The 12,925-nt window shown below is 38.6% G+C and overlaps 1 protein-coding gene across 5 annotated transcripts in view; it reads right to left on the bottom strand.

The window, feature by feature from the left end:
• Positions 1 to 12,925, bottom strand: part of ANKRD42 (ankyrin repeat domain 42) — a 56,716-nt gene that overhangs the window by 35,144 nt on the left and 8,647 nt on the right. For all 5 annotated transcript variants that reach the window (XR_016036453.1, XM_088832487.1, XM_088832486.1 and 2 more), the window contains exons 3-5: positions 6,013 to 6,120; positions 2,000 to 2,119; positions 1,044 to 1,179 (exon numbers count right to left, since the gene is read on the bottom strand). Coding sequence is in view for 4 of the 5 variants with exons in the window: in XM_088832487.1 (XP_088688613.1) it covers positions 1,044 to 1,179; positions 2,000 to 2,119; positions 6,013 to 6,120 (364 nt within the window). In the remaining variant the exon portion in view is untranslated. The remainder of the gene's footprint in view (positions 1 to 1,043; positions 1,180 to 1,999; positions 2,120 to 6,012; positions 6,121 to 12,925) is intronic.

Genomic DNA, 12,925 nt, shown 5'->3' with positions numbered 1-12,925 from the left:
AAGAGTAAAATAGCTACTTTCAGATACACAAAAATTGAGAGTTCAAGCCAACAGACCTTTACTAAATGAACACTAAAGGATGTCCTTCAGAAGGAAGCAATGTGATTTCAGACAGTAGTGTCACAGGACAGAAGATGAGGGCAGGGAGGTAGGTCAGAGCCAAATTATGAAGGCCCAGCCTGCCAAACTAAGGACTCAGAGACCTGCAGGGATCCAGGGAGTTTTTTCAAACAGCAAAATGATTTGATTATAGTGATCATTTTGTCTGAACTTCCCCTTCACTTGTTTGCCAACTAAGATTCCTTTAAGACATAACTCAACTACCGTTTTCAGTAACCCATCTCACTGTGGTCTAACTCTTCTGAACTTCTACAGCACCTCTCAGAAGAAGACAGGGTATTACAGGTCTCAACTGGCTAGCTGAGTGCAAGCTAAACAACTGCAATGAGCAAATCAGCTCAAACACACTAGTGTCCACTATTTGTACTATTTCTTTTTTTTAAGTAATCTGTGGGGCAGAGACATCTGTGGGGCACTGTCCACTATTTGTACTTTTTTTTTTTTAAAGTAATCTGTGAGGCAGAGACATAATTTAAAAAACAGTAACACTAGACAGTACATGAGAAAAGCAACTGGTGGGAAGAGTAAATGCAAGCTTTTCATTTTGCCAGTTTCTCTTTTGCTGTTAACAATTCAAGGGAAAAAAAATCATATGATGGGTACATAACATAGAAATAAGATTAAAAATGTTCATGTCAAGGGACTTCCCTGGTGGTCCAGTGGCTAAGAGTCTGCACACTCCCATTGCAGGAGCCCAGAGTTTGATCCCTGATTGGGGAACTAGATCCCACATGCCTCAACAAAGATCAAGCGCAGCCGAATAAATAAGTACTTTTTTTTTAATATTCATGTCAAATATATTTTACTACTTCAGTTTTGTTAGGAACTATTTGAATGATGACAGTTTAAATTTCTTAAACATGATTCAAACATTTGAAAAGTTTATATTAATGGAAAGTCAAACTGTTTGCTTTTGCAAATACCTGGAAGGTTTCCATTGTAGTCCACGTCTTCTATACTACATCCCCATTTCACAAGAAGCTGCAAACAGCCAAGCCGCCCATGAAAAGCTGCATAATGTACAGGTTTCCACTCTCTCTTATCAGTCACGCTGGGATCCTATAGATAACATTCACAAGGACTCAGTTTCTTTCCATTTTGCAGCAGAAGCCATAAGTCTAGCAGCTTAATTCTACAAATAAGAACCAGAAGCTGTTCTTAAAACTGTAAGGCAAACACTAAATATAACAGAAATATTTACTGCAACCACTGATTTGAACATACGAGCTAAAATACTACTGAAATTTTAAAATCTTTTTAAAAAAAGACTATAACTTGAAACTGTTAGAAACTGTTTCTAAAAAGGTACTTAATTAGTCATTTTACAGGTCACAAGTTCCTGACCAACCAAATGAAAGATGGATTCTAATGATCAAATCATATCTTGGGAACGTAATCCAAGAGTTAACGAAAAATATTTAATTCTTATAAGAAGTTATTTTTTATAACCACTGAGTAATTTTTAAAATAAATATTACAATAGATGAAATTTTTAGAGATATAAATCTCTTTGTAAATTAGTTCATGAAATAAGAGTTACAAAAGAAACACACAGGTAAACACATACCGATTCAGAAAGGTTACAATTGCTGGTTAAGATGTGTTTGGAAGCCTCAGAATCTTCCCTGGTAAACTCTGAACTCATATGAAGGACCTATGACCTCTGAAATATTTTGTACCACTGAGCTGTTTTTTTGTTGCTGAAGACTTAATTAAATTATTTCTTCCATGTTTAAAGATGGGAAAGTTAAAGAGAGATCAAATTACGTCCTCAGAGTCTTATGAAGGATATAAAAAGTCAGGAAGAGATAACCAGACTACCAAATGTTAGTCCATCTATATGATTATACATTCTCACATATTAACAGGAACACCTCACCGCTCCACTTCGGAGCATCACTTGTAAAGTGAAAGAATGTCCATGTGTTGCAGCAAGGTGTAAAGGAGTGCATCCACGATCATCTTGAGCTGCCAGGTTGGCTCCATTGATTATAAGAGCCTGAAGGCAGAGAAACAAGAAGGAATGTATGTGAACACAGATGCTAAATCATGCAGATGCAGATTATTTGAAGGCAAGCAATTAATCTATAGCTAAGCTATTATGTAAATTTTTTTCATGTGTGCTACACGCAAAGTCTAAGAAATTCTTAGCTGGTCCTAAGAAAAAGCTTGAAATCCTTTTTAACATTACCTAGGAGACACTTCCGGAGAAAGCAATGGCAAGCCACTCCAGTACTCTTGCCTAGAAAATCCCATGGACGGAGGAGCCTGGTAGGCTGCAGTCCATGTGGTCACTAAGAGTCAGGCACGACTGAGTGACTTCACTTTTCACTTTCACACATTGGAGAAGGAAATGGCAACCCACTCCAGTGTTCTTGCCTGGAGAATCCCAGGGGCAGGGGAGCCTGGTGGGCTGACGTCTATGAGGTTGCACAGAATCGGACACAACTGAAGAGACTTAGCAGCAGCAGCAGCAGCAGGAGACACTTATAACCAATTTCACATTTTGATTTGAGTATGTGCATATAATTCATAAAACAAACTTTTCATGAGCACAGATTAAAGACCACTAACTTAAATAATTTATTTCTAAGTTAATAAAACTGAAATTTAAACTTCCTCTATTTCAAAAGCAGAATCTTTTATTAACTGGGTTTTTAATATAATAAAAGGACTTCATTATTAAAGTAACCAGTTTTCAGCTCCAAATCAAACTTCTAACTGCATCTAAGGAGATTCCATATGAATTTACACTTGGCCAGTTTCTATATATGGGTTATAGAATATACACAACATGTCCCTCTATATAATATACAGAGTAATTAGTTTAAAAAATTATTAGCTAATATTTTTCAGTTTTATCTCCCTCAGACCTTTTTCTTTTCTAACCAGCCTACATTTACCAGTATCTCAGTTAAAGTTTACTTAGTCATAATTCCTACCAAGAGTTTTAGGAAGAATAGTTTCCATGATTTTGGCTGACTCTCATTAACAAACCAGTCAATAATCATCACAAACCACATACCGAGGGCTTACTATGTCACTACAAAGAATATGAAGATGTATTAACATAGGGTCTTAGGATATATGTAGAGACAAAGATAATCAACTATACAAAGCAGTCCTTGGTAAGTAACAAATGCACAGCACAGTACCCAAAAGCATCACAAAAGCTCTAAGAATGAAGAGATCACTTTGAGGAAGAAAAGGACAATCAAGGCAGAGAGAATGGCTTAAACTAGAGCTTAGGGGAAGGCACGCATCAAGTAAAACTTCATTTGACCCTGATATCCCTGTAAGTTACTACTGTATTTGTACCTTCCTTTCACTGCCTACTTTTTAGATTAATACCTCAATGCCTGAGGTACAAACTACCTACAAACTGGGTGCTATCTCTATCATTCCAGAAATATAGCCAATCTCCCACTATAGAGTTCTCAAATTCAATGGCATTTCCTTAAGTGTTGTCCCTCTTCGTTTTATTCTGTAACTGATACACTACCTGACTTCTTCAGCTTCTTCCTTCACTTGCAGTCAATGCATCCTGGCTCTCTCTCTCTCTTTCTCCTCTGAATTCTTTACTCATTTCACTTCTTGCTTCCATCTCTACTCGTAACATGCTTCAAAACTCAATTCTCAATACTCCAGACACTCTTCTCTAAGCTTTATTTCTCCTGAAATCTTGCTCTCCAGTGCCCTTTTCAACTGCCTGGACCGTCTGTACCTGAATGACCGACAGGCACCTTAAACTCAACATGGGCCAAACTGAACTCAACATCCTTCCTCCCAAATCTCCCCTGCCTTTCAGATGTCCCTATCTATAGTGCCATAATTATCCATCATCCTGACTCAAAACCTTACAGTCTCACTATACTTTGTCAGTGCTTGCTTTTTAAGATGTTTTAAATAATTTTGTTTTTCATTGCAACCAACTAATCTAATCCTCTATGGTTAGTGATTATACCAAAAGTCTCTGATTTTCTTGCTTTCAAACTCCATTCTAGATAATCCTGGATGCATCTGCTAAAATCACTTCCTAAAATACTGTTTTCATTACATTTCCCTGTTAATATCCATGTGCATGTGTGTATATGTGTGCATATATATATACACACATATAAAAGTCTCTTTCCTATACAAATGAATCTTTATTCTATTACTAAGACATTTTACAAATCTGGCTTATCTAAACTTAGCTCAGAACAGTTCACATAACAAACCATCTACACTCAGTCAAACTCATACAATAGTATATTCCTTGAACACACCACACTTTTCCAATTCAAAGCTTTCACACAGAATTATAGCATAGATGTCAATAGGACAAAGTCTGAATTCAAACTTCGGCTTTGTCACTCACGTAGGCAACATACTTAACTCTGAATCTGTTTCCTAATCTACATGAAAGGAAACTCAAAACACCATGGTATAAAATGAAGTGATGCATGGGAGACTGTGATTGACAAAAAGTGTTCGATAAATTTAATCACTATTTCTCTTTTCTCCTGACACATTCCCTACCTATAACGCTTCCTCACAACTTATCTTCTTAAGACAAACCCATTCTTTTAGGATTAACTGAAGTTTCATTTGGAAGTTTCATTCCCTCCATTTATGATTCCTTTATCTCAAGTTCTACAGTTTTTCTCATCTATACTTTCATGAGAATCTTACTCAAAGACTATGATGTGGACTGTTTTGTAACTCACTGAATAAAGGTCCTGTCATCGCAAATAGAATTTCAGGCTTCTTACAGTTAGGGAATGTTTGCTTATACGATTTTGTATTCCTCCACGTTTCAACCCATTTCACTACGTTTATTCAATCTACTTACTCCAATAAACTCCGATACTTTGGAGGCTGAAACTCCAATACTTTGGCCACCTGATGCGAAGAGCTGACTCATTGGAAAAGACCCTGATGCCGGGAAAGACTGAGGGCAGGAGAAGGGGACGACAGAGGATGAGATGGTTGGATGGCATCATCAACTCGATGGACATGGGTTTGGGTGGGCTCCAGGAGTTGATGATGGACTGGGAGGCCTGGCGTGCTGCGGTTCGTGGGGTCACAAAGAGTTGGACACGACTGAGCTGAACTGAACTCCAATAAACTAGATCCTGACACATATTAATGTGTAACTCTAGCCAAGGAAATACATTAAATGAGGAATTTTAGGCATGGTAATCTGGACACGACTGTAACAGCCCTTAAAACAACCCAAACAGATAGCCAACTACTTTAGAGATAAAATAATTTCAGCTGTTACACAATCTGTTTGAGTGATTTGTTTTGTTGCTGTTTAATCACTCAGTCCTGTCAGACTCTTTGAGACCCCATGAGAGTCAGCCAGGCTCCTCTGTCCATGGAATTTCCTAGGTAAGAACACTGGAGTGGGCTGCTATTTCCTTCTCCAGAGGACTGTCTTAACCCAGGGATCGAACCTGCATATCCTGCATTAGCTGGTGGATTCTTTACCACTGAGCCACTAGGGAAGTAATTTCTAAAGCAATTAAATGTACTGACTTTTTAAAAAAGTAACCAAGGGTTTCCCTGGTGGCTCAGTGGTAAAGAATCTGCCTGAAAATGCAGGAGACATGGGTTCGATCCCTGATCCAGGAAGATCCCACGTGTCGTAGAGCAACTAAGCCCATGAGCCACAACTACTAAGCCTGTGCTCTAGAGCCCGGGAGCCCCAGTTGCGGAAGCCTGGGCACCCTAGAGCCTGTGCTCCCCAACAAGAGAGGCCATGTCAATGAGAAGTCTGGACGCCGCAACCAGAGGGTAGCCCCTACTCACCACGAGAGAAAAGCACATACAGCAATGAAGACCTAGGACAGCCGTAAATAAATAAAATTATAAGAAAAACATAAAAAGTAACCAAGTTATTATTACCTGCATGCAAGCGTCCTGTCCCCTGATAGCAGATATGTGAGCTGCTGTCCAGCCTCTCACAGTTACTTGTGAGATATCAGCTCCATGCCAGAGGAGCCAATGAAGACACTACATTAAGAAAACAACCATGTTAACCATGTTAGCAGGTAGTTAACATTTTTATATCTTTCAAGTTAGTCTATCATCATAAAATACTACAGCGTGAGAAGCATCACAAGTAAATGAGGGCGCAGGTATAAGAAAAACAAAAGCACAATCACAATGATATGGTAGCCCACATTTGGCCTTATTGTTGGGTAAACAATACGGAGTGGTAGGAGATGAGGATAACTGGAGACCACCTTCCTTGTCCATAAGGTGAAATGCTTCTCTATCCCAGCCAGTTTTTGCACTGAATGAAACGCTGCTCCAAATCTTATGTTTGACCAATACTTTACAAGCCAAACTAAACATATCTGTGGTCAAATTCATTCAACAGCTGCCAATTTACAACCTCTGCCATAGGTTTTGAAATGGGTCCAGAAAATTCTGTATCAGAGCAAACACTGTTATTCTGAGAAGGCAGTGACAAAAAACCATCCAAAAGAAAAATACAAGAAGGCAAAGTGATTGTCTAAGAAAGAAGAGAAAGTGACAGGCAAGGGAGAAAGGGAAAGATATACCCAACTGAATGCAGAGTTGCAGAGAAAGTAAGGAGAACTAAGAAGGCCTTCTTAAATGAACAATTCAAAGAAATAGAGGAAAACAATAGAATGGGGAAGATTAGAGATCTCTTCAAGAAAATTGGAGCTATCAAGGAAACATTTCATGCAAGGATAGGCACGAAAAAGGACAGAAATGATAAGGACCTACCAGAAGTAGAAGATATTAAGAAGAGGTGGCAAGAATACAGAGAACTACAAAAAAGGCCTTAAACCCAGAAAATCACAATAGTGTAGTCAGTCACTCACCTAGAGCCAGATATCCTGGAGTGTGAAGTCAAGTGGGTCTTAGGAAGCAATATTACAAACAAAGCTAGTGGAGGTGATGGAATTTCAGCTGAGCTATTTCAAATTCTAAAAGATGATGCTGTTGAAGTGCTACACTCAATGTATCGGCACATTTGGAAAACTCAGCAATGGCCATAGGACTGGAAAAGGTTAGTTGTCATTCCAATCCCAAAGAAGGGCAATGCCAAAGAATGTTCAAACTATTGTACAAAAATTGAGCTCCTTTCATGTGCTATTAGCTTAAAATCCTTCATGATAGGCTTCAGCAGTAGGAAACCAAAAACTCCAGATGTACAAGCCGGATTTAGAAAAGGCAGAGAGAGAGGAACCAGAGATCAAATTGCCAACATCTGTTGGATCATCAAAAAAGCAAGAAAGTTCCAGAAAAACATCTACTTCTGCTTTATTAACTATGCCAAAGCCTTTGGCTGTGTGGATCACAACAAACTGGAAAATTCTGAAAGAGATGGGAATACCAGACCACCTGACCTGTCTCCTGAGAAATCTGTATGTAGGTCAGGAAGCAACAGTTAGAAATGAACATGGAACAACAGACTGGTTCCAAATCGGGAAAGGAGTACGTCAAGGCTGTATATTGTCACCCTGCTTATTTAACTTATATGCAGAGTAAGTCATGAGAAATGATGGACTGGATGAAGCACAAGCTAGAATCAAGACTGCCGGGAGAAATATCAGTAACCTCAGATATGCAGATGACACCTTATGGCAGAAGAAGAACTAAAGAGCCTCTTGATGAAAGTGAAAGAGAAGAGTGAAAGAGTTGGCTTAAAACTCAACATTCAGAAAACGAAGATCATGGCATCTGGTCCCATCACTTCATGGCAAATAGATGGGGAAACTGGAAACAGTGGCTGACTTTATTTTCTTGGGCTCCAAAATCACTGTGGACGAGGACTGCAGCCACAAAATTAAAAGACGATTGCTCCTTGGAAGAAAAATTATGACCAACCTAGACAGTTTATTAAAAAGCAGAGACATTACTTTGCCAACAAAGGCCCATCTAGTCAAAGCTATGGTTTTTCCAGTAGTCATGTATGGATGTGAGAGTTGGACTATAAAGCTGAGTGCCAAAGAACTGATGCTTTCAAACTGTGGTGTTGGAGAAGACTCCTCAGAGTCCCTTGAACTGCAAGGAGATCCAACCAGTACATCCTAAAGGAAATCAGTCCTGAATATTCATTGGAAGGACTGATGCTGAAGCTGAAACTCCAATACTTTGGCCACCTGATGGGAAGAACTGACTCATTTGAAAAGACCCTGATGCTGGGAAAGATTGAAGGCAGGAGGAGAAGGGGACAACAGAGGATGAGATGGTTAGACAGCATCACCAATTCAATGGACATGAATGAGAGCAAACTCTAGGAGATGGTGAAGGACAGGGAAGCCTGGCTTGCTGCAGTCCATGAGATCACAAAGAGTCAGACATGAGTTAGTGACTGAACAACAAAAGAAAATAAATAGCATATTAAACAAAGGGAGGGAGTCAAATAAATCTTAAGATTTTTTAAAATTAACTTAAGTCTCAACAAATACAGTACTAGAGGTCTTTGCCACATATGGTGTCACTGTCTTTAAATTTTCAACTTTGTCATCTACCTTCAAGAAGTTTCTTTCTTGTATCATTCAGATACACTGTCAGATCAGTCATTATGATATATCATTGTTTGGAAAGAGTAGTAATTTAGGTATCATCTGTCTATCATGGAGATTAATGGCTGATAAAATATGAGGGGGGTGCGCAACCTCACTAATAATCACAGTAAGTCATTCGTTTTTACTCAACAAATAGTTATGGAGATGACTGTATGCTAACACTGCATAGGCAGTGCAGAATAAAACCACTGTAAATATTCATGTACAAGGTCTCTAACCTGGGTAAATATGTACAAGTGAGACTGCTAGGACACAGATAAGTATACGTTTCACTTTACAAGAAACTGCCAAACTGTTCTCCAAAGTGGCTGTGTCAGTTTACACTTCTAGCAGCAGTGTATGAGACGTCTAGTTGCTCCATATCCTTGTCCATATTTGGTATTATCATTTTTCTGGGTTATGTTTTTCTTTTTGTTTTGCCATTCTAATAGGTGTGTAGTGGCATCTAATTGTAGTTTTAATTAGCATTTTCCTACTGGCTAATGATGTTGAACACTTTTTTCATGTGTTCATTACCAGTCATATATACTCTTTGAGAAAGTGTCTATTGAAACCATTTGCCCATTTTTAACTTGGTTTTTTATTTTACTACTGAACTGTGAGAGTCATACATTCTGGCTACAAGTTCTTAGTCATATTTATGATTTGCAAAAATTTTCTATGTTTTCATCTAGAAGTTTTATTAAGGTTAAGTTTCACATTTGTTTATGATCTGTTTCAGTACATTTTCATATATAGTACCAAGTATGAATTAAGGTTCACTTTCTTACATACGACTGTCCAGCTGTGCCAACACCATTTAATAAAAATACTATCTGTTTTCTATTGGACTATATTTGCATCTCTGTCAATAATCAACTGACCAATCAGCAGGACTTCAGAAATAACTGAGGAGCTTAGTAAATCCTTCCCACAAAGCAAATGACAAAGCTAGACAAAACTGTCAAAAACAACCATTTGGCAGTCCAGCGGTTAGGACTCTGCACTTCCACTGCAGTGGACATGGGTTTGATCCCTGGTCGGGGAACTAAGATTCTGCATGCCAAGCAGCCATGGCCAAAAAAAAAAACAAAAACTTAAAGACTCTGCAAGGCATATAACAAAATGAGAAGCATGTATCAAGAAATATCTGCTGATTCTATGAACAGGACGAGCCTCTAGCATATTAGTCTGGGACTACAAGCATCCTTAGCCCCAGCTTCATGACACAGAAGTTCTACCCAGGTGGACAGTTCCACTGCCCTGCTGAAGAGACTGAAAAGTCCATGCCCAAGCACATTTTAATAACAAATCTACTCCTTAGGGGCAACAATCTAGGAAAGCCAACATCAGAACCAGTCATGATACTGGTTGGGGCAAACACAAAACTAAAATCCTCCTAGAAAATTAACAGAAGAATTCAAGAAATGAGACAACCTAAATGGGCCTTGCTAAGATTCCACTTATCCTTTCTGGTCTAAACAGTTGGGTACATGTACAACGTCATTCATAGCCATGAAAGACTGAAGAAGTCCCAAGCTGGCTGGACATTCCTGGCTAAGGCCTGAAAACACATGGGGAAAAAAAAAAAGCCAAGCTGACTTGTAAACTGCTTGGACTTTGAAGATATTCCCCAAGCCATACCCAGAATCATTAGCAAGATGGTCACCTTAGTGGCTTAAGGTATTTAAGCGCAGCCTCTGATTAATCACTGGCTGACCACTAAGCTATGCTGTCCCAGGGGTGACCCCTATGAAGCCAGACTTAAAAATAAGAGGGAAATTCCCTGGTGATCCACTGGTTAGGACTCAGCTCTTTTACTGCAGGGGGCACAAATTCAATCTCCAGCTGGAAAACTACTTATTAAGATCTCTCAAGCCACACAGCCAAACTAAATAAATATTTAAAAATAAAAGAATTTTTTTGAAAAATGAACAGTGGACACACACTGTGAGGAAAACAGATTCCACAGAATTAGTCCAAGCAAACCAACATACAAACACAGAACAAGCACCTTAGGGAAGAGGGATAGAGGAAGTAGAATCTGAATCCAGAGGTGTTACAATATACAATCTTAAACGTCCAGCAGAATGTGCAATGAGGAAAAGGCAATCTCTTCAACAAGTGATGCTGAAAGTTTGACAGCCTCATTAAATCAACGAAGTTAGAACACGCTCTCACACCATATACAAAAATAAATTCAAAACGGCTTAAAGACTTAAAAAAATTAGATATGACACCATAAAACTGCTAGAAGAGAATATAGGCAAAACATTCTATGACATCAATCGTATCAATGTTTTATCTTAGGTCAGTCTCCCAAGGGAATAGAAATAAAAGCAAAAATAAACAAATGGGACCTAATTAAAAAACAAGAATGGGTAAAATACACACAGGAAAATGAAGTCAATAGAAACTATCTCTGAGAGGGTACAGATACGCAATTTAGACTTCAAAGCTGTAATAAATAGCTTCAGAGAATGAAAAGAAATTATTTTTTAAAGAATTTATGTTTAATGAATTAAAGTATGATGACAACAATGATTCATCAAATAGAAAAAAAAGAGACAGAACTTTTTTAAAAAAAGAAAATTCTGAAGGTGCAAAATATATCTGAAATAAAAGTTTACTTTATGGCAGAAAGTGAAAAGAAAGTAAAGAGCCTCTTGATGAAAGTGAAAGAGGAGAGTGAAAAAGCTAGCTTAAAACTCAACATTCAAAAAATTAATATCATGGCATCCAGTCCCATCACTTCATGGCAAATAGATGGGGAACAGTGGAACAGTGGAAACAGTGATAGGCTTTATTTTCTTGGGCTCCAAAATCACTGCAGATGGTGATGGCAGCCATGAAATTAAAAGATGCCTGCTCTTTGCAAGAAAAGCTATGACCAACCTAGACAGCATATTAAAAAGCAAAGACATTACTTTGCCTACAAAGGTCCATCTAGTCAAGGCCATGGTTTTTCCAGTAGTCATATATGGATGTGAAACCTGAACCTTTTAAAGAAAGGTGAGTGCTGAAGAATTGGTGCTTCTGAACTGTGGTGTTGGAAAAGACTCTTGAGAGTCCCTTGGACTGCAAGGAGATCCAACCAGTCCATCCTAAAGGAAATCAGTCCTGAATATTCATTGGAAGGACTGATGCTGCATCTTAAACTCCCAATACTTTTGGCCACCTGATGCGAAGAGCTAACTCATTTGAAAGGACCCTGATGTTGGGAAAGACTGAAGGAAGGAGAAGGGGACGACAGAGGATGAGATGGTTGGATGGCAACTCAATGGACATGAGTTTGAGCAAGCTCCGGGAGTTGGTGATGGACAGGGAAGCCTGGCGGGCTACAGTCCATGGGGTCACAAAGAGTCAGACACAACTGAGCGGCTGAACTGAACTACAGGGGCTCAAAAGTTGATTTAATCTGATAGAAGAAAAAAAATGAAGTCTAATAAAGCACAGTTTTCACCAGTCATTAATTTAGCTGTCATTTTATACTACCAACATAAGTCCCACAAGTCTTAGGAAATCTCAAAAAGAATAACAGAACGTAAAGGTATTAGTGCAACACTGAAGTGGAGAAGTAGGAGATGATCCTTAAATGGCAACGGAGAAATGCACCAAAACTTTTTTATTTAGATTTAACTTTGTCAAAAATTCAACAAACATTTCTTGAACAGTTGCTATACACTGTGCTAGACACTAAAAATATACATTTAATTCAACAAACTCAGCAATACGACAAATATTTACTGGGAATCCACAATGTGACTCCAATATGCCAGACACTATACTAGATGCTGAGGAAAAAAGATAAATAAAACTCAAATGAAAAAATGGTACCTTCAAAGAGCTCAAAATCTAACAGAGAATACAATCCCATGTGATAAATAGAATTTTTCAAATGTGTATAAAATTGAGGGAAAAGTTGCTAGTTGGAATGATACTGAGGGGGGAAACACAGAAGGCTCTGCCAAGTAGGTGCTACTTGAGCTGGATTTCAACTGGGAAGAGGTGAGACCAGGCAAATGAAATGGCTTATACACAGTCTACAATAATATGAAACAGCAGACTAGTTTGGGAAATTACAGTCACCTGCACTGGAGCATAAAACAAGTCTGACAGGAGTTGAGGATGAAGAGGTATTCTGCCATATTAAACAGCTCAAACTTTATCCTACAGAGTAGAGAGTCACTACAGGGGCTTACGGAAGGTTTTCTGGAGAAGGAAATGGCAACCCACTTCAGTATTCTTGTCTGGAGAATTCCATGGACAGA

Source organism: Moschus berezovskii, chromosome 25 (genome assembly GCF_049115385.1).
Source record: "Moschus berezovskii isolate FMDL1 chromosome 25, NW_MosBer_1.0, whole genome shotgun sequence".
NCBI lineage: Eukaryota > Metazoa > Chordata > Mammalia > Artiodactyla > Moschidae > Moschus > Moschus berezovskii.
This window is presented reverse-complemented; position numbering and strand designations above follow the sequence as displayed.